Source organism: Artemia sp. Qi Xiang Cuo, chromosome 16, assembly GCF_049724085.1.
Source record: "Artemia sp. Qi Xiang Cuo chromosome 16, ASM4972408v1, whole genome shotgun sequence".
Lineage (NCBI taxonomy): Eukaryota > Metazoa > Arthropoda > Branchiopoda > Anostraca > Artemiidae > Artemia > Artemia sp. Qi Xiang Cuo.
In genome coordinates, this window is record NC_142809.1 from 11,506,096 (window position 1) to 11,525,969 (window position 19,874).

The 19,874-nt window shown below is 35.3% G+C and overlaps 1 protein-coding gene across 1 annotated transcript in view; it reads left to right on the forward strand.

Moving 5' to 3' along the window:
• Naa35 (N-alpha-acetyltransferase 35) overlaps positions 1–19,874 on the forward strand; it is an 85,614-nt gene that overhangs the window by 59,069 nt on the left and 6,671 nt on the right. Inside the window, exons 7-10 of the mRNA XM_089102178.1 lie at positions 5,557–5,751; positions 9,184–9,324; positions 10,704–10,882; positions 17,040–17,274. Of these exons, the coding sequence (XP_088958304.1) occupies positions 5,557–5,751; positions 9,184–9,324; positions 10,704–10,882; positions 17,040–17,274 (750 nt within the window). The remainder of the gene's footprint in view (positions 1–5,556; positions 5,752–9,183; positions 9,325–10,703; positions 10,883–17,039; positions 17,275–19,874) is intronic.

The window sequence follows — 19,874 nt, forward strand, 5'->3', positions numbered from 1 at the left end:
TAAATTACAAACCTAACCCTAAGCTCATTCTCAAAGACCTAATTTCCAGAACTTACTACGTCGTTGAATAAAATGATTATCTGAAAATTTTGATTGGATGTTAGGAGGAATGGTGGGCGTGAGAGGGAGGTTAGTTACGCTCCAATCACTTTCGACTATTACAAAGGACACTAGCCCTCTCAATTTCGAAGTGAATGAACCCCTTTCGAAGTTTTACGACAGCTCTATCTATAAAATCTTGTATGCCCCCAGGGCATAAACTACAACCTTTGCCCTTGGGGCTCTCGGGGGTTTGTCATCCTTAAATGAATAATTTCCAGAACTTTCAACTATGTTGAACAAAATGGCTATCTCGAAACTTTGATTGAATGTTTTTGGGGAAATGGTGGGCGTAAGAGGGGGTTAATTACTCTCCACTCACTTTCGACTATTAAAAAGTGCAATTTCAATTTCCAATCAAATGAGCCCTTTTTGAAATTTCTATAACAACTTTCTATATAAACTTTAATGCTCCCATGGCATAACTTACAACCCTTGCACTGAGGGCTCTGAGGGGATTATAATCCTAAAAGACCTAATTTCCAGAACTTTCAACTATGTTGAATAACATGGATATCTCAAAATTTTGATTGGATGTGTTTGGGAAAATGGTGGGCGTGAGAGGGGCGTTAGTCGCTGTCCAATCACTTTCAACTATTAAAAAAGACACTAGATCTTTCAATTTTCAATTGAATGAGCCCTTTTGAAGTTTCTAAGACAACGATTTCAATAAAAACTTTAGATGCTCCCAGAGCATAACTTACCAACTTAGCAATGAAGGCTATGGGGGGAGTGGTTGTCATCCTTAAAGACCTAATTTCCAAAGCTTTCAACTACGTTGAATAAAATAGTTATCAAAAAGTTTGATTGGATGTGTTTGGGGAGAAGGTGGGCGTGAGAAGGGGGGGGGGGGGTAGTTGCCCTAAAACCACTTTCGACTATTAAAAAGGAAAATAGCCCTTTGAATTTCAAATCGAATGAGCCCTTTTTCAAGTTTATACGACAAAGATTTCGAAAAAAAACCTTAAAGCCCCCCAGGGCATAACTTACAATCCTTGCACTGAGGGTTGCGGGGGAGTGTCTGGGGAAAAGATGGGCGTGAAAGCGGGGCTAGTTGCCCTCAAATCACTTTCGACTATTAAAAAGGGTACTAGCCCTTTGAATTTTAAATCGAATGAGACCTTTTTCAAGTTTCTACGACAAAGATTTCAGTAAAAACTTTATCTCTATGTGTATCTATGTGTATAATCTCTATGTGTGTCGTCTCTATGTGTGTGTCGTCTCTGTGTGTGTGTGTCGTCTGTGTGTGTTTCTTGTTTCTATGGGTGTGTTATCTCTGTGTGTGTGTCGTCTCTGTGTGCGTGTCGTCTCTGTGTGTGTGTCGTCTCTGTGTATGTGTCTCTTTATGTGTGTGTCGTCTCCGTCTGTTTGTCGTCTCTGTGTGCGTATCGTCTCTGGTTTATGTTAGGTTAGATTAGAAGGGTTAGTTGCCCTCAAATCACTTTCGACTATTTAAAAGGGTATTAGCCCTTTGAATTTCAAATCGAATGAGCCCTTTTTCAAGTTTCTACGACAAAGATTTCAATAAAAACCTTATATGCCCCCGGGGCATAACTCATAAACCTTCCCCTGAGGGTTTTGGGGGAGTCTCCTCCTCAAAAATATGTTTTCTATCTGGAAATCAACTACGCTGAACAAAATGGCTATCTCAAAATTTTTATTGGATGCGTTTGGGGGAAGTATGGGGGGGGGCTAGTTGTCCTTAAATCACTTTCGACTATGAAAAAGGGCAGTAGCCCTTTGAATTTCCAATCGAATGAGCTTTTTTTAAGTTTCTACGATATCATCTTCTTTAAAAACCTTATATGCCCGCGGGCCATAACTTAAAACCGTTGTCCTGGGGGTTGTCGCGGAATGTCCTCCTCAAAAATGTATTTTCTATTTGGAAATCAACTACGCTGAACAAAATGGCTATGAACAAAAAGAGGGCTGTGGGGAGTGTCCTCCTAAAAAACATATTTTCTATCTGGAAATCAACTACGCTGAACAAAATGGCTATCTCAAAATTTTGATTGGATGTGTTTGGGGAAAAGATGGGCGTGGGAGGGAGGGAGTTGCCTTACAATCATTTTCGACTATTAAAAAGGGCACTAGCCCTTTGCATTTCCAATCGAATGAGCCTGTTTTGAAGTTTCTACGACAACGCCTGCTATAAAAACCTTATGTGCCCCCAGGGCATAACTTCAAACCCTTGGCCTGAAAGTTGTGAGGGAGTGACCTCTTCAAAAACACATTTTCTATTTGGAAATAAACTCTGATTAAAAAATTATATATCTATAATTTTTGTTTATATGTTTTGTGCAAATTGATGGGGGTGGGGGGGGGGCTAGTTTCCCTCCAATCACTTTCGACTATTAAAAAGGGCACTAGCCACTCCAATTTCCAAGCAATTGGGCCCTTTTAGAAGTTTCTACGACAACTCCTTCGATACGAAGTGCCCGGGTATGGAGAAAAAAAAAAAAACGGGAACGAGCTGCCTATGATTTATGCAACAACTTTCTATATAAACCTTATATGCCCCCAGGGCATAACTTACAACCCTTGCTCTGAGGGGGTCATCATCCTAAAAGACCTAATTTCCAGAACGTTCAACTACGTTGAACAAAATGGATATCTCAAAATTTTCATTGGATGTGTTTTGGAAAAGAGTGGGCGTGAGAGGGGCGTTAGTCACTATCCAATCACTTTCAACTATTAAAAAAGGCACTAGCCCTTTCAATTTCCAATTGAATGAGCCCTTTGTTTCTATGACAAGTTTCTATGTTTCTATGACAGCGCTTTCAATAAAAACTTTATATGCCCCAGGGCATAACTTACAACCCTTGCACTAAGGCCTCTGAGGGGGTTATTATCCTAAAAGACCTAATTTCCAGAACTTTCAACTACGTTGAACAAAATGGATATCTCATAATTTTAATTCGATGTGTTTGGAAAATGGTGAGCATGAGAGGGGCCTTAGTCGCTATCCAATCACTTTTAACTATTAAAAAAGGCACTAGCCCTTTCAATTTCTATCTGAATGAGCCCTTTTGAAGTTTCTGAGACAATGCTTTCAATAAAAACTTTATATGCCCCCAGGGCATAACTTATAAGCATTGCCCTTAGGATTGTGAGGAGAGGGTTTGTCATCCAGGACCAAATTTCCAAAACTTTCAGCTACGTTGAATAAAATGGCTATCTAAAAATTTTGATTGGATGTGTTTGGGGGGAAAGGTTGGCGTGATAGGGGGTTAGTTGCCCTTAAATCACTTTAAAAAGGGTGCTAGCCTTTTGAATTTCATATCGAATGAGCACTTTTTCAAGTTTCTACGACAAAGATTTCAATAAAAAATCTTATATGCCCCCAGGGCATAACTTATAATCCTTGCCCTGAGGGTTGTGGGGGAGTGTCTTCCTCAAAAATATGTTTTCTGTCTGGAAATCGACTACGCTAAACAAAATGGCTATGTCAAAATTTTTATAGGATGTTGTTGGGGAATTATGGATGTGGGGGAGGGGAGGCTAGTTGCCCTACAATCACTTTCGAATATTAAAAAGGGCACTAGCCCTTTGAATTTCCAATCGAATGAGCTGCTTTTGAAGTTTCTACGACAACGCCTTCTTTAAAAAACCTTATATGCCCCCAGAGCATAACTTAAAACCCTTGCCTGAGGGATGTGGGGGAGTGTCCTCCTCAAAAACGTATTTTCTATATAGAAATGAACTACGCTGAACAAAATGGCTATCTCAAAATTTGGATTGGATAGGTTTGGGGTACGGCTGGGCGTGGGGGGGGGGGGCTAGTTGCCCTTCGACTATTAAAAAGGGCACTAGCCACTCCAATTTCCAATCGAATGAGCCCTTTTCGGAGTTTCTACGACAACTCCTTCGATACGATGTGGCCGGGTATGGAGAAAAAAAAACACGTTGTGCCCACATCGTTCTTTACTTAGGCAGCGCTAGCGCGCTGCCTATGATAGACCTGGGCATTAAAATCGTCTAATAAAATACTATATTTCCGCCTGCTATTCTGTCTGTTTGTTCCTGTAGCTGTCTATAAAATCCTCTGAGTCACTGCTATCTGTCAGTTCGATAGAGGCATTTACTACTATTACTGATACCTTGCGCTTTTTAGTCATAAAATTAGCAAGTAGCATTCTATTATTAATACCTCCCTAACCTAAACAAGTCTTAGCAGCTTCCTTATTCATCATAAGCCCTTCTCCCTGCCTCTGTCTCCCATCCTTCCTTCCTGAGTAAATAGATTTTATATCACCTAGTTTCATTTTTCTTGCTCTTGGATTTCACTATTTCCCAAATGTCATATAGTTTGTTCTTTGTATTCGCTTCACGTTTAACGTTGATCATTATAACCCCGGAAAAGACCGTCATAATTGTTTTTTGACATCGATCTGAGTGTTTGTATAGTCTCGGGAAAACAAATCTTCACATTGTTTTCCCGATTTCGTATTATTAATTCTGTCAATCAACTGAATTCCAAGGGGAACAACCAGTATTTCCCAAATGCCGCATAGTTTGTTTTGAAATCCGCTCCACGTTTATCGTTGATCGTTATAACCTTGGAAAAAAAGGTCAAAATTGTTTTTTCGAAATCGATCTGAGATTTTGTACAGTCTCAGGAAAACAAATCTTCATAACGTTTTCTCGCTTTCATGCAATTAATTCTGTCTATCAACTGAATCCCAAGGGGAACAATCAGTATTTCCCAAGTGCCATATAGTTTGTTTTGAAATCTGCTTCACTTTTAACGTTGATTGTTATGACCAAAACCTTCAAAATTGTTTTTTCGGCATCTATCTGAGTTTTTATACAGTCTCGGGAAAATAAATCTTCACAGCGTTTTTTTGCTTTCGCGTAATTAATTCTGTCATTCAACTGAATCCCAAGGGGAACAATTTGTATTTCCCAAATGTGATATAGTTTGTTTTGAAATCTGCTCCACGTTTAACGTTGATTGCTATAACCCCAGAAAAAAACCCGTCAAAAACAGTTTTTTCGACATCGATCTGAGTTTCTGTACAGTCTCGGGAAAATAAATCTTCACAACGTTTTTTCGCTTCCGTGTATTTAATTCTGTCAGTCAACTGAGTCCCAAAGGGAGCAATAAGTATTTCTCAAGTATTAACTAGTTTTTTTTTTGTTTGTTTTTTACACGGCAGATTTTGTCACTGCACTTGGAAAACAAAACACAAGTCCAATTCCAGGAAAGGGCTCCTTATTGTGAAATGATATTCATATGAAAAAAATCATATAAGACGAAAAAGCTCGTGTTTCGTCTCCCGGACAAAAGAGGTAAATAACCTTTTTAAACAAGACACTAACGAACTATGAGCCGGCAGGAAATCACAAAAATAACAATAATTGATAGAAAAAATCATCACAGGAGGGTTGTTGCTCTTCTACCTCTTAGCGTGCAATATAATTGGCGTTGTTTTTTTTTTGTGTTTTTTTTTTAATGAATTTCTGGCTGGATTTAGTCGGAGAGCAGATTCATGTATTCTCTCTCGGTCGATTCTACAACTCTACTATCTCCCCATTGGAAAGAAGGTGCTTGGAAAAACGGCTTTTGTTGACGTTTTAAAAGAAAGTGCAAAGAATTTTTGCTCTCCGCCGTCTCTTGTCGTAAAATCTCCTCTACTTTCTAGTCAATTGGTAGGTTCTTCTTTTTATGTATCATTTCTGATTTGCAGTTTGAACTTGGTTGTGGCATTTTTGCATGCCACCTCTATTTTCTAATTAACTGGTATAATGTTTGTATTTATCTAATCAACTAAGTATATTATTTATATTTATCAATTTTGGTTTTGTATTTTTAAAGTTGTAATGACATTTTTGTATACCACCTTTGATTTCTATTCAATGGGCATACCCTCCTTTATATTTGTTATTTTTAATTATAGTTTAAACCCGCTTGTGGCATTTTTACATGCCCCCTCTACTTATAGTTTATAGTTATTTTTAATTTTAGAGTTTAAACGCGCTTGTGGCATTTTTACATGCCACCTCTTCTTTCTAATCAACTAGTATATTGTTTATATTTATCGATTTTGGTTTTGTGCTTTTAAAGTTGTAATGGCATTTTGTATACCACCTTTGCTTTCTATTCAATTGGCATACCCATCTTTATATTTGTTATTTTTAATTTTATAGTTTAAACGCGCTTGTGGCATTTTTACATGCCACCTCTAATTGTCTAGTCATTTGGTTCTTTTTTATATTTAAAATTTTTGATTTTGTATTTTAAGCGCTCTTGTGGTGTTGTTACACACCACATCTATTTGTTAGTCAATTGTTATGTTATTCTTTATATTTGCCATTTCTGGTTTTGTATTTTAAAATTGTTGTGGAATTTTTTCACACCGCCTATGCTTTCTAGTCAGTGTGTATGTTCATCTTTATACTTTCCATTTCTAATTTGTACTTTAAAAATTGTCGTGGCTGTGTTTGTGGCATTGATTAATTTCATTCATTTGGTCATTGTTGCAAGGTTTTTTATTGAATGAGGCAGTTTTTTTACGTTGATCAAGTGTAATTTCAAAGTTATATGACAGGTTTGTGAAGTTCCTCGAACAGCAACTAGAATCTGGGTTTTGGGTCAAGGGTCTGGCTGGGTCCAAAACTCCCAAGAGTGTTGGACGGTGTTTCGAACACTTAAATTTGAAGTGTTTCAGTGCACAATATGTTTAAGTAAGACTTTTTTAACATTCTTAATACATAAGTTATTTGGGTACTGGAGCCTGTCAAATACTAATAAATCTTCACTTACTTTCGATTATTTTTTAAGTGCCTTTTGCATTGATCATATTGACTAATCTTTTAGTCTTCTTTTTGCGAAATTTTGCCACATATGTGGTGGGAAGTAGGTGAAAAGGTATTATCAGTTTTGTCGTACTTAATGTCTTGGAAGAGTATCCCTTCATAGTTATTTATATTTTAGCCTACACAATGCTTCAATGCCATTTACTTACGCTGACTGAAAATTTTAAGTAGGAATATCAGGTGACAAGAAGGACGTCTCTGCCCCATATGTGGAAGAAGGTCATTAGATAGCAGCTCATTTTATAGAGCTGCCTTAGATGTCGTTAGCGGTCATAATGACCTTTAGAGTCTTGACTTGTAGTTGACCTTTAGCGGTCTTAATGAAAGCCGACTGTCCTGTGACTTCAAATTGATTGTTTAGTTAATTAATGTATGTTTTACAAAAAAAGATCACAACATATTAAGACACGCGAGGGATATTTCTTTGGGTATTACTGACAATGTTTCTTTTTTTTTCAAAAACTGTAGAAGACAGCAAAGACAATTATCGATATTCAGTAAATAATTAACTAATAAATAATTAAAAATCTGTAATATAGAGCTGTTGAAGGAAGGATGTGTTTACCAGCAGTGTAACGATCAGAGATAGAGGTAGTGATCTCTATCATGTCAAACTGCATTTTCTTTTTGCAGTGCAGTGCTTGGTAAAATTTTAGTTTGGGTCTGTAAAATTTAACAAAATCTAAAATTTAGTTTAATCGGTTCTAGCCACATTTATTTACCTCCCTCTTATTTCAGAGAAGACGAAGATGTAGAAGATATTTTGGATTCAGATTTTGATATAGAAGAAAATGATAAGCTTGTTAGCGATCAATATTTAAAAATCATATATCTGAAAGAAAACGTAAATAGAACCACTGATTTCTAAATATAGATTTAAAACTGACAGAAATGAAGTACAGAGCTAAAATCTAAATATGGGGTCGGCCTAATGGTTGAATCTAGGGCTGGAGGGGCATCTACGAGAAATAGCTTAGACCCGTATCGGGAAGGTTTAGATAGACCAATGATGGATTTGATTGACATTAGGAAATCCATATCCACGATCTTTTTGGTCTTACCCCATCGTCTGCTATTCTACCTCATTTATGTTCCTCTCCACGCTGTCTCGGTAGTCAGAATAGCTCAGAAACTCCGTTCATTGGGTGGGGGGCTTATCTTTGCAGGCCAGGCTCTCACACAGGGTCAAATAAGCATATGTACCTTCGTAGGAGGAACACATCTTTCACACATCTGCCTATGTATGTATTACTTCCTCTTCTTCGTTCTTGTATTTTGAAGAGAGGTAGGAACTTTCATTGATCGTCTTCCTCCCGTATCTCTCCTCACTTTCTGCAATGTTAAAATACAAAATCCAATGTACATGGGACATGCTTAATTACAAGTTTCTTAGTACACAAATAAATACCTAGCTACTTGAACTTCTCTAGTACCGGTAAATCGTTAAGTATTTTTTCGAGTTTATTTTACGTTTATCACGTAATCGGAGATTTCGAAAATACAAACTTCGAATGGACAAAATATGAAAATTGGTTTTTGCTTTTCTAATATTTATAAAAAGAAAATAATTATTTTTGGGAATGTTACCTTCTACTGTTAATTTATAGAAATTATATTATTTATTTCTAATTATTTCTATTATTTCTTTATTTCTATAGAATTTATAATTATTTCTGTTTTTCTCAGCAAAGGTGCTTTTAGATTGCTTTGTGTTATGTAGTTTCGCAATGAAATCCCGTTTTCAGTCTTCTAATGTTCTTTGTTTTCTTTTCTTTTTTTTTCTTTTTTTTGTCGCCATGTAGTTATAGTTTATGTAGTGTAGTTATAGTTAACTATATTATTTAACTTTATTACGATTTTCATTCCTAATGCTTCAGCGGAAAACCTTTGGTAACTATAAACAAATAAAAACTAATAAACCATAGCCAGTGCTATTATAATAACTATTTGTCATTTTTCGACAATGCATTATTCAACAGTTTTATAATTTCGACTTCCTAGGGAAAAGAATAGTTAGATTTCTTTGTGTTATACTATTCCTCTATTAGATTAGAACACTTCTATTTAAACAAATATATATACAATCTTGAAAAACAGCGCATATACCTAGTCGTATGCTTCAAAATATGCCATACTTCTATGATATTCCATTTTAATTTTTTACTATATTCTTTTTTCGCTTATTTTTCACGACAGTTAACCTACCATTTAATATTAATTTATATTAAATAAACAATTTAAATATTTCATCATTTTGTTTTTTAGGCAAAGGAGTATTTAGATTCCTTTATGTTACATTGTTGTCGAGCATTCGGGAATGTAGTACAACTATATGGAAATAACATGGCGAGACAGCGCGATCGTCTGATTCATATTTTAGAAGAATTTTCTGCTCTTCAGGAAGAGGTAAGATTTCTTGGAGAAATGTCAAAAGCCTTGTTTTCACACTTGGCTCTGTATTATGTGTTTTCAGATCTTTACGTTCACCATAAATCTGCTAAAACCGTTTTCAGCCACTGTGTCCTGTCTTTTTGGTCAGCACGGGCTTGCTGAATCTAGAATACTGAGTTTAAACTCTTGGTTGGTGTTCAGACTCTAAACTGACCCAAAACAGTTTTTGAGCTGTTGCTTAATAGCTGGAACCCGCTGCATCTGCAATCAAGGCTAAATTGTGTATTAATTGTGTAATGTGATTTTTCTAATAAGTAATGAAGTTCAAAATGCGTGCTGGTGCGTTGTATGTAGCTCAAATTTGATTATACTCAATCAGTTAAAGTTAGAAAGTAATTAACATCTACGTCCTCGAATGCGTTTGAAAGGGGTCATAAGAAAAGATTTGAAGGACTTACGAACTTCATGGGAATAAGGCCCTTATGGTTTATCGTCTTTAGTCTATGGGCCACTAGGCCCATAGACTCAATTGTCTTCTCCAGGTCTATTTCTTTGTTTTGTCATGGTAGGCAAGTTCAGCTTTAGATCTTTCATTGGGTTTATATTTTCTAAAAAATTCCCTAGTATGATTGGGGTTGGGGAGCAAAAAATCGATGGTCATGGTCACGCTTTTGTTTGGATCTACTTCCAACTTGTACTGAATTTAATATTTATTTAAATTCAGAATGTAATATTATTGTAGTGAATCAAAACCAGAGTTAAACCATATTTGGCCTTTTTTTAGACTGACAAAGCAGATGCATACCTCCATTCAGTTTCAGTACAAATTGGCATGACAGGAACCACTTAGCTTACTTATAGTTGAACTATATTTGGCCTTTTGTAGGCTGACAAAGCAGATGCATACCTCCATTCAGTTTCAGTACAAATTGCCATGACAGGAATCACTTAGCTTACTTATAGTTGAACTATATTGGGCCTTTTTTTAAGCTGACAAAGGAGCTACATATCTCCATTCCATTTCAATACAAATTGGCCATGACAGGAATCACTTAGCTTACTTATAGTTGAACTATATTTGGCCTTTTTTTTAGGCTGACAGAGCAGATGCATACCTCCATTCAGTTTCGGTACAAATTGCCATGACAGGAATCACTTAGCTTACTTATAGTTGAACTATATTTGGCCTTTTTTTAAGCTGACAAAGGAGCTACATTTCTCCATTCAGTTTCAATACAAATTGGCCGTGACAGGAATCACTTAGCTTACTTATAGTTGAACTATATTTGGCCTTGACAGAGCAGATGCATACCTCCATTCAGTTTTGGTACAAATTGCCATGACAGGAATCACTTAGCTTACTTATAGTTGAACTATATTTGGCCTTTTTTTAGGCTGACAAAGCAGATGCATATCTCCATTCAGTTTCAATACAAATTGGCCATGACAGGAATCACTTAACATACTTTGGAACTTGGATTCTCTACCATATCCTTCGTTTGATGGTTCGATTCATATTGTCTGGATTGGAACTAGAATTATTCAGTAGTTTTGAACTTCATTACGTCTACTGGTAAGACACCTCCACTGTATATATAATTAGCAGTATGATCTTTCCCTATCTTACCCATTATAAAAACCCGGACCGAGGGGCGAGTGCTCCAGAGAACGTAGAAACATAAGCGACATTAGATCTGTTCAAGGGTCGACAAGTCAGATTTCTCTTGAACGCGAAACTTGGCTTCAACGTTGTAACACTAAATTTTGAAGAAACTAATTTTAAATTAAATTATTCCAATACATATATGAAAATCGGTAATTAGCAGTGCAATGTTATTATTAGATGTTTTTAGGAATTAAAAGTAGGTTTCGAAGTCTCAAGTTGGTTTCAAAGGCATTTTGAGAAAGCTTCTGCCAAAATGCGTGTTCCAGGGTAATTGGACCGCTGATGGCATATCAAATGAGAGGAGCTGTTTGTACGCGCCGATATAAATATATATATATATGTATATATATATATATATATATATATATATATATATATATATATATATATATATATATATATTAAAATTCAGATGTTTATAGGAATTATAAGTAGGTTTTGAAGTCTTGAGTTGGTTTTAAAGGCATTTTGAGAAAGTTTCTGCCAAAATACGGGTTCCAGGGTAATTGGACCGCTGATGGCATATCAAATGAGAGGAGCTGTTTGTACGCGCCGATATAAATATATATATATATGTATATATATATATATATATATATATATATATATATATATATATATATATATATATATATATATATATATATATATATATATAATTAAAATTCAGATGTTTATAGGAATTATAAGTAGGTTTTGAAGTCTTGAGTTGGTTTTAAAGGCATTTTGAGAAAGTTTCTGCCAAAATACGGGTTCCAGAGTAATTGGACCGCTAATGGCAGATCAAATGAGAGGAGCTGTTTGTACGCGCCGATATAAATATATATATATATGTATATATATACTACGAAAGCTTTACGAAAAAGAAAGTTTTTTTGAAAGAAAAGTAAAGGCCATATTAAACTTAAGATCAGTAGAAATAGAAATTGTGCCGTAAAAGGTCTAAGATTATACCGACTCAGCAGTAAGAAATGCATTTTATTTATTTTCTGGTAAACGAACTGGAAGAATATTCTATAACAGGAGCTTTTCTAGCGTAAGGCCCCTTAAAATTTTGGATCTGCCACTAAAATGTGTGATGTCCTTCAGTTTTCTGAAAACTCCCTAAGAATTTTACAAAAAACACTTCTTAACAGACGTTTGGTATTTTCTTGGATAGGGCTATTGTGGCAACTTTTACCACAGCAACCAATAATTAGAACCCAAGTCCTAAAATTGGTCTCAATCAGGAACCCTTATGGCTATCTAAATTCACAAAGTGCAAAGATTTTCAAACAGAAGTGTTTATTCTTTTAAGTTCAGGAAAGGTCTGCCCATTTCATACGAAAACATTGATTGAAAACGAAACTAGTCTTATCTCGGCTCTCCACCAAAACAGGTAATTAGCCTTTTTCAAGTTTCACAGGAACTACAATCTGAGAAAATAAATATCACGACGTGAAAAAAAAATGATAAACCATCCAATGGCAGATCCAGAGGGTGGGGCGAGGGGGCGCCCCCTCCCCTAACATAGTCTGAAGTAGTTTAGTTTACCTAATTAAAGTAATGTTGAATTAATTAAACTTGTTCCTAACGTAAGTTTATCGGATCAACTTATTTTGTGCCCCCCCCCCCCCGTAAAAAAATCCTGGATCCGCCCCTGAAACCATCACATCTATTCCACCAGTTATTAGAAGAAAAAAAAAATTCAATTATTTTCACAAATTTCATCAACCCCCCCCCCTTTTGTTAGAAATCCTACATAGGCCAATCAGTTAAGTCCACAGTATATAAATAATAGATTAAGTCATAATTTGTATATAAATTAAGTCATACCTGTGAGACGGGACAATTGTAAACCACTTGGCCGGCTCACCAAGTTTTTTTCTGCTTTCGCAATTACGAATAATACAATTTCTCATTGATTGACGCATACACACTAACCCGCTAATGCATGAATAAGTGGGAGGAGCTTTTTGTTCGCACCGAGAATGAAGAGCCAGAAATCAGCTGTTGTAAACTTACTGCCTAATTATATATACAGTGGTCACCTCCTTCTTTATCAAACCAGCTCCCCAATCAAATATTTATTTATGAAGAAACGATTTTATTTACTGGGTTGCGCTGTAGCGTTACCTATAGTAAAGAACCATAAGATTTCAATGTGTTATATATTTTTTTTTTCAGAGGCACTTCATGTGGAAAGGATGGTCGTATAAACTTCAGAGGGGACTCGTTTGATTGGAATCAAAAGCTATAGTGTCCTTTTTAAGGGTCAAAAGCAATGGGAGGGCAACCAGCTCCCCCCTCCCCATTCCACGTCCTTTTTCCACAGAATGTATCCAATCAAAATTTTGGGATAGCCTTTTTTAGAGTCTGGTTTTCCTCTGATCATTTTTGACCTTTCAAAAAGGATATCTTCATATGGAACCACCCCTTCCATATGAAGTGCCTCTGGGAAAAAAATAATACAATATAGCACATTGAAGCCTTATGGTCCTTTACTGTACTAAAATTAAATCGTACTAAAATACTAAAATAAAGCCCCCCGATCACTTTTGGCTATCTCAAAAGAGCTATCGAAAAATTTTGATGAGATACATTTTGATGAAAAAGGACATTAGGGGGGCGGGTTGCCCTTTGATCACTTTTGACCCTTAAAACGGGCACTAAAACTCTTGATTTCCAGTCGAATAAGCCCCCTCCAAAAATTTTTCGACCGCCCATTCCATATGAAGTGCCTCTGGGAAATAAAATAATAGAATATAATACATTGAAGCCTTATGGCTCTTTATGGCTTTATGGCTCTTTTTGTTGATGATCTGGCCTTTTACCTGGGTAGTAAAGAGATGGACCACCCCAGGATTTGTATTCTTTTTTCAGTTCTTTGAAGTTGATGTTATGTATTTTTATGTATAGTAATTATTTTTCCCCTCTTTTTCTCTCTTTTTCTCTCTTTTCTCTCGTTTTTCTCTCTTTTTGTACTATACCATTTTTGTGTGTCGATGGGTGCTGAAATATTTCATTAATTCATTCAATATCTGTAAACGTCGATTGTTTTAAATTTTAAAACTGTTTTATCCCTAAATCCATCTGTATGTTGGTTTTGTTGTTTGTTTTTTCTCGTCCCGTGTGTTTGTGTGTATCCAAGTGCATTGTTCTATGCTCTACAATGGTATATATTTCTTGAATTGTAATACATTGCAAGTCAAAAATTTTTTTTATTAAACTCAAAAGCACGTTTTAGGATCGCATAATTGGTGTATTCCTTAGTAATATTATTTTCCTTGAGAATGACGCCAGACATAAAGGGAACGTAATATCCCTTATATTTTCAAAAACGCCCTTACAAATTCTTCAGATAACATAGATACCAGTTTTACTACTGATGACGGCCACTGCATATGTGACCGAAATATCTGGTATTTTTGTGAATTTCTATCACCGTTATCATCATCACTGTCTATTAAAAGGATTTTATCACTATTTGAATTTTCCCTCTGAACTTTTTCTTTAATGCCAGTTCCTGTCTAGGGTACGATAACCAAATTCTACAATTGAAAAGAAGATGCATTAAAAATGGGTAAAAAAAAAAAATTTATAAGACAGTGAAAACAAAATAACACAAAGCTTATACAAAAATAATAATGTAAGACTGAATGTATCGGCCTCGTATTCGGAAGCCTTTATCAACAGAAAATAAACACTAGCATAAATAAAAAATGTGAAAATAAGAAAATATACAAGTGCTATACAAATAAACCGAAAAAAAACACGATTAAACAAAATCCAATGTGGTATTTTAAGGTAAGATATTGAAAATATTTACCAAAAATATATTGAAAGTAGTTTAAGTGAAAATATTTATTTTCACTGTCTTATTAAAAATAATTACTCCTTTTTGTGGATATTCGTTTCAGTTGTAATATTCAATCTAAACAGAGACAATCTTTTGTCATTTCTGTGTGCTTATTCACACTGTTGACAATGATTACAGTATTTTGTCAAACATGATCTTTCAGCGGCAGCCTCTTGTCGAATGTTCATCACATCTTCGTCTACTTCATGTCTCTTGGAAGAGTTTTTTTTTTTTAATTTATATAGTTTGATAAAGCTTAAGGAATGATTTGAATAACTATTCTTTAGTTGCTCCTCATTCCAAATTATGAATTTTTGCAATCTTGTACATTTTGATGCTGATTTATTTATACCCAATATTCATCCTAGGCTACAATCATAGAATCAATCATACAATCAAAAACTTTTTATTAGTTAAAACCACATAACACTGACGGTTATGTGGTTCTACCGTAAAAAATTCGTAATTTTGAAACGACTAAAAGAAAAACTTTAGAATGTCGTTGTTTTCAGGTATAAATAGCGCTAAGATGAAACCAGGGGGCATAAAAAATGATATTTATTTTATTGTCCTCGGGGCTAAAGGCAAAACTGTGGCATAAAAAGTTGTAGTTGGAAAATATTCTCAACAGTTAATCTTTATATAAGCTACAACTCCAAAATTTAAGCTAATACTTTATTTTACCTATCACAAGGGGGGGGGGTCAAGGCTAGCCAACAGAAAACATTCTAATTTACTGTATAGAAAATGCACAACAATGAGGCAAATTAGCCTCATTGCAGGGAAAAAACCCTTGCCTTGGGGGCTGTGGGGGAGTGTCCTCCTCAAAAACATAATTTATATCTTGAAATCAACTACACTGAACAAAACGGCTATCTCAAAATTTTGATTGGATGTGTTTGGGGAAATGGTGGGCGTGGATGGGGTGTTAGTTGCCTTCCAGTCACTTTTGACTATTAAAAAGGGCACAAGCCACTCCAATTTCTAATCGAATGAGTCCTTTTCGAAGTTTCCACGACAACTCCTTCGATACGAAGTGCCCTGGTATTACTGCCAGGGAAAACCAGGGAACCAGGGAAAAAATTCAGTTCAGTTGACATGGTCATTTGTAAAAGTAACATTTTATTACTATGGATTACTGTCTTGATAAACTGCAAAACATTTTGATCCTTCTAAAAAATACCATCATAAACTGCAACGAAACCAAGATTTGCCTATAGCAAAAAATGGTTTATCCCGTAATTAACATATAGTATTCAACTATTCGCTTTCAGTTGACATAAAGCTGATCGTATCGGAATGACTGCTTTTTTTGAGGACTACTACTACTACTTCAAACCACTAAGCCTACTACTAAGCCACTACTACTACTACTTCAAACCATAAGCCACTACTACTACTACTACTTCAAACCACTCGCTTCAGCATAAAGCCGCCTGAGGCCAAGAGAGCTGTGCACGCTTCTCCTCCACCTTAATCTATTCACAACGTCAGTTTTTATCCTCCCATGAAGTTAGATTGCCCTTAAATCCTTTCTTATGACCTCTTCTCGCCCCATTTCAGGACAAATAGATCAAATTGCCATTTTAATGAGCCATTAATATAATAAAAAACTAAAAATATGGCTCGATCCCACTTTTAACTGCTCTAATCACAGAGAGTCTGCTATGGTTAGGTCAAATTTTACTGAATGATAGGTTGCAAACGCCGTGCTTAGCCTCCCATCTGGCGTTACATTGCCCTTAAATCCTTTCTTATGACATTGCCCATGAAGTTACATTGCCCTTAAATCCTTTCTTATGACCTCTTCTCGCTTCATTCCGGGACGACCACTTTTTCTTATAGATTATCCTGTTTTTAATATATTATTATAGTTTTCTTTCTATTCTATTCGATACCCCAACCCCTCATTGCACTTCCAGGCTGAAGGGTCAAGAAACGGAGATCAGCACTGCCGGTAGGGATTGTAAAGTCCAATGCCGTATTCTTTACCTTTTTATTCGATCTATTTGATTAGTCTATTCTATTCTTAATTAATCTGTTCTATTCTAACAGATTAGTCTTAACCTTTCTAGCCCTTGAAAGTTTAATCAAATTACTTATTCTTAAAGATTATTCTCTAAGAATTCTAGGTTGACAAAGTTGATTAAAAAGAGGTTGACTTTCCTTGTGTTTAATTTCGAAGAATAAAAAAAAATCTTGGCCTTACATCTTTCTCTTTCCTAGGTACATGTATGAGTTTCTTTTTGGCTGGCTAATATCCGCCTTATCACGGGCTGAAAATATGTTATCTGATCACGAGAACTACGCCGAGGCTCAAAACCAACGTAGTGGTCGTGGTGCTTCTAAAGCCCATGGAAAGGGTGCTCCCCAAAAGCAGAAGAAGAAGAAGTGCCGTCCTTATCTGAGAGAGATGATGATGTACCAGGCAATGCAGCATATTTCTGGTGGTCTTTATAAGGTAATGCTTGTTTTGAATTTTAAGAGTTATAATTGCTTATTTCTTATGTGAGGAAGCCATATAGGAACCTTAGTCTTTTCTCATATACCAACCATTTCTCTGTTCCGTACCAGAAGAGATTGTTAGTAAATATTGTGTTAACTAAAAATTCACGAGAACAAGTTTTCACAAAATAAAACTTTTATTCCAGTTTTTATTGAAGATATAAGAATTTAGTATCAGTATGAGAATTTAAAGGAAAATCCAGAGGTGTGAGAGCTATATTAATGAATTCAATTAAGAAGTAAACATAACTATGGACATGAGTGAAGGGGTTCCGTCATTGTCCATAGTCATGTTTAATTCTTAATCTACTCATTAATATAGCTCTCACAAATGTGAAGGTTCATATATCGCTCGCCTTAATGTATCTAGAGCCATCTTAGGTCGAATCACACCTGAGAACCGTAATTTTCTTGTGGCTACTTCAGAATGATGAAGTTTTAGAGCAGTACCAAATGTGTGTCACTGTTGCAATGTTCAACCGTGAAAAAAAATAAGCAGAACTAATTAGCTAAATTAATAACTTTTTTTTGTCAGTAAAAATTAATACATTAGCAATCAGTTGAATCCCAAAGACAACTATATCTTCAAAGGAAAGCTATAGCTTCTTAAGGTGTTGGTTGTTTTTAGTTTATTTTTTGCTGATTTTTTTCTCATGTTTCTTTTTTTTTTTTAATTAACCCCCACTACTACCAAAAACTGGGTAACTGCATATGGAGACCTTTTATATTAAAAATTTTGGGTTTGAAAGTGTAAGTTTTTCACATAATCATTTCCAAAGATCAAATTTTCACTGTCCTTTATACATTTAAATAAGAATAAGATTTATGGCGCAAAATAAATCTGTAACAGGCCATGACGGGTTGAATTCACATTTTTGAGTCCATAATAATAGTGAGAGAACAATTAAATAACAGGCAACAGAGTTAAAAATGAAAGAAAGATATTGAATGTGATGGAGCTGGCAGTTACTAACGATTTAGTTTGTGAATCTTCTGTCCCCTGGCTAAAATTTAATTGGATTAAGAAATTATGGTATGAATTCAATTTCTCCTTCGTATTTATCCTTCGCTTAATCATACGATTTGAATTGCCTCTAGATTCGTTGTGATTCTCGCTGTTCTTCTCTTATAACCGTAGATTTCGTTCACAATTCCATGTGATCCTCTTTTGCGTTTGTCTTCTTACAGCTGATTCCGTTGTCCATCATTTTTATTTGTGATTCTTTGTGATGCTAGTTATCGCGTGTCTGCTTACCGCAGATCTTGATGTGCTTCATTTTTGCTCATTATTACGACGGGCATTTTTTCCATTCCTTTTGCTTTAGCTGTTCGGATTTAATCATCTTGTATAATTTCGTATGAAGCCATAGATACCGAAAAAACGTCTTTTTCAGCTTTTCCCCCAGTATTTATGTTTTTGCTTCAATTAGGGTTTTATATAATTCAGCAACAACCAGTCGGGTTCCACTGCATATAACCTTGAAATATCTAAATCATGTATTAGCATAATTATCATGTTGTTCTTTAGTTTTAAGTCATAGGGTGGCAAATCAGCAATTTCCATTTAATTAAGGAAATCTTGCGTGAATTCAGTTCCTCCTTCCTTTTAGGTTTTTATATAATTCTGTAACAACCAGGCATGTTTCGTTGCAAATATCCTCTGAAATATCTAATAACACATAGCATAATCCTGTTATTCTTTAATTTTAAGTCGTAGGGTGACAAATCAGCAATTTCAGTTGAATTGAGAAATTTTGGCGGGCATTCTAGCCTAAGATGGTCCTCCTTCTCTCGCTACGGCGAATCAAGTGGCGTAATCAGAATTTTCTAACTGCTACTCTTTCTTAGACACGCTCAACTACCTACTGGGGGTATAATAAATTTCCACGGTTTTCAAAAACCTAGCAAGAGAAATTCTAGAACGAGAAAACCTATTTTCCACGTCCAGCAGAAAATGGACAGCAAAGACGAGAATAAAAGCCCATTCATAGAATTCTGGATCTTCATCTATTTCTATACTCTTAAAAGAAAAATTAAATTAAACCTAATAGGATATTCTCGAAAATTTGAAAACGCAGATACTAGGTTTCAGTAAAAGTATATAAAAAAAAAAATTATTCTTACCACTGTACCCCACAGCTAATCTTACTTTGATTTATTCGAAATTTTAAGCCATGACTAAGTATACTAGGGCAATGCACCTTTAAACCAATCTGCGAATTCGTTTAAAGTCGTCGAAAAACTCAAAAAACGAAATGTTTACCTGGTACAGTGAATTATTTGACAAAAGCTAGTGAATGCAGCTAGTTTAGCTAGTAAATGCAGGGCAGTCCAATTATGTTAATAAGATTTTTAATTTTTCATCTTAGAAATAATTTTTAGTTTCTAAACTAATTTTATTCGATAACCTAGAACGGCAATTGTTTTCTTTTTAAGTTTCAAATTTTCTTTTAATAACTATCATTTTTTGTCCTTACTTTTGTATATTAAATGAAAAAAAGTTTTTTTCAACTGAAAGTAAGGAGCAACAAACTTAAACGAACAGAAATTATTACG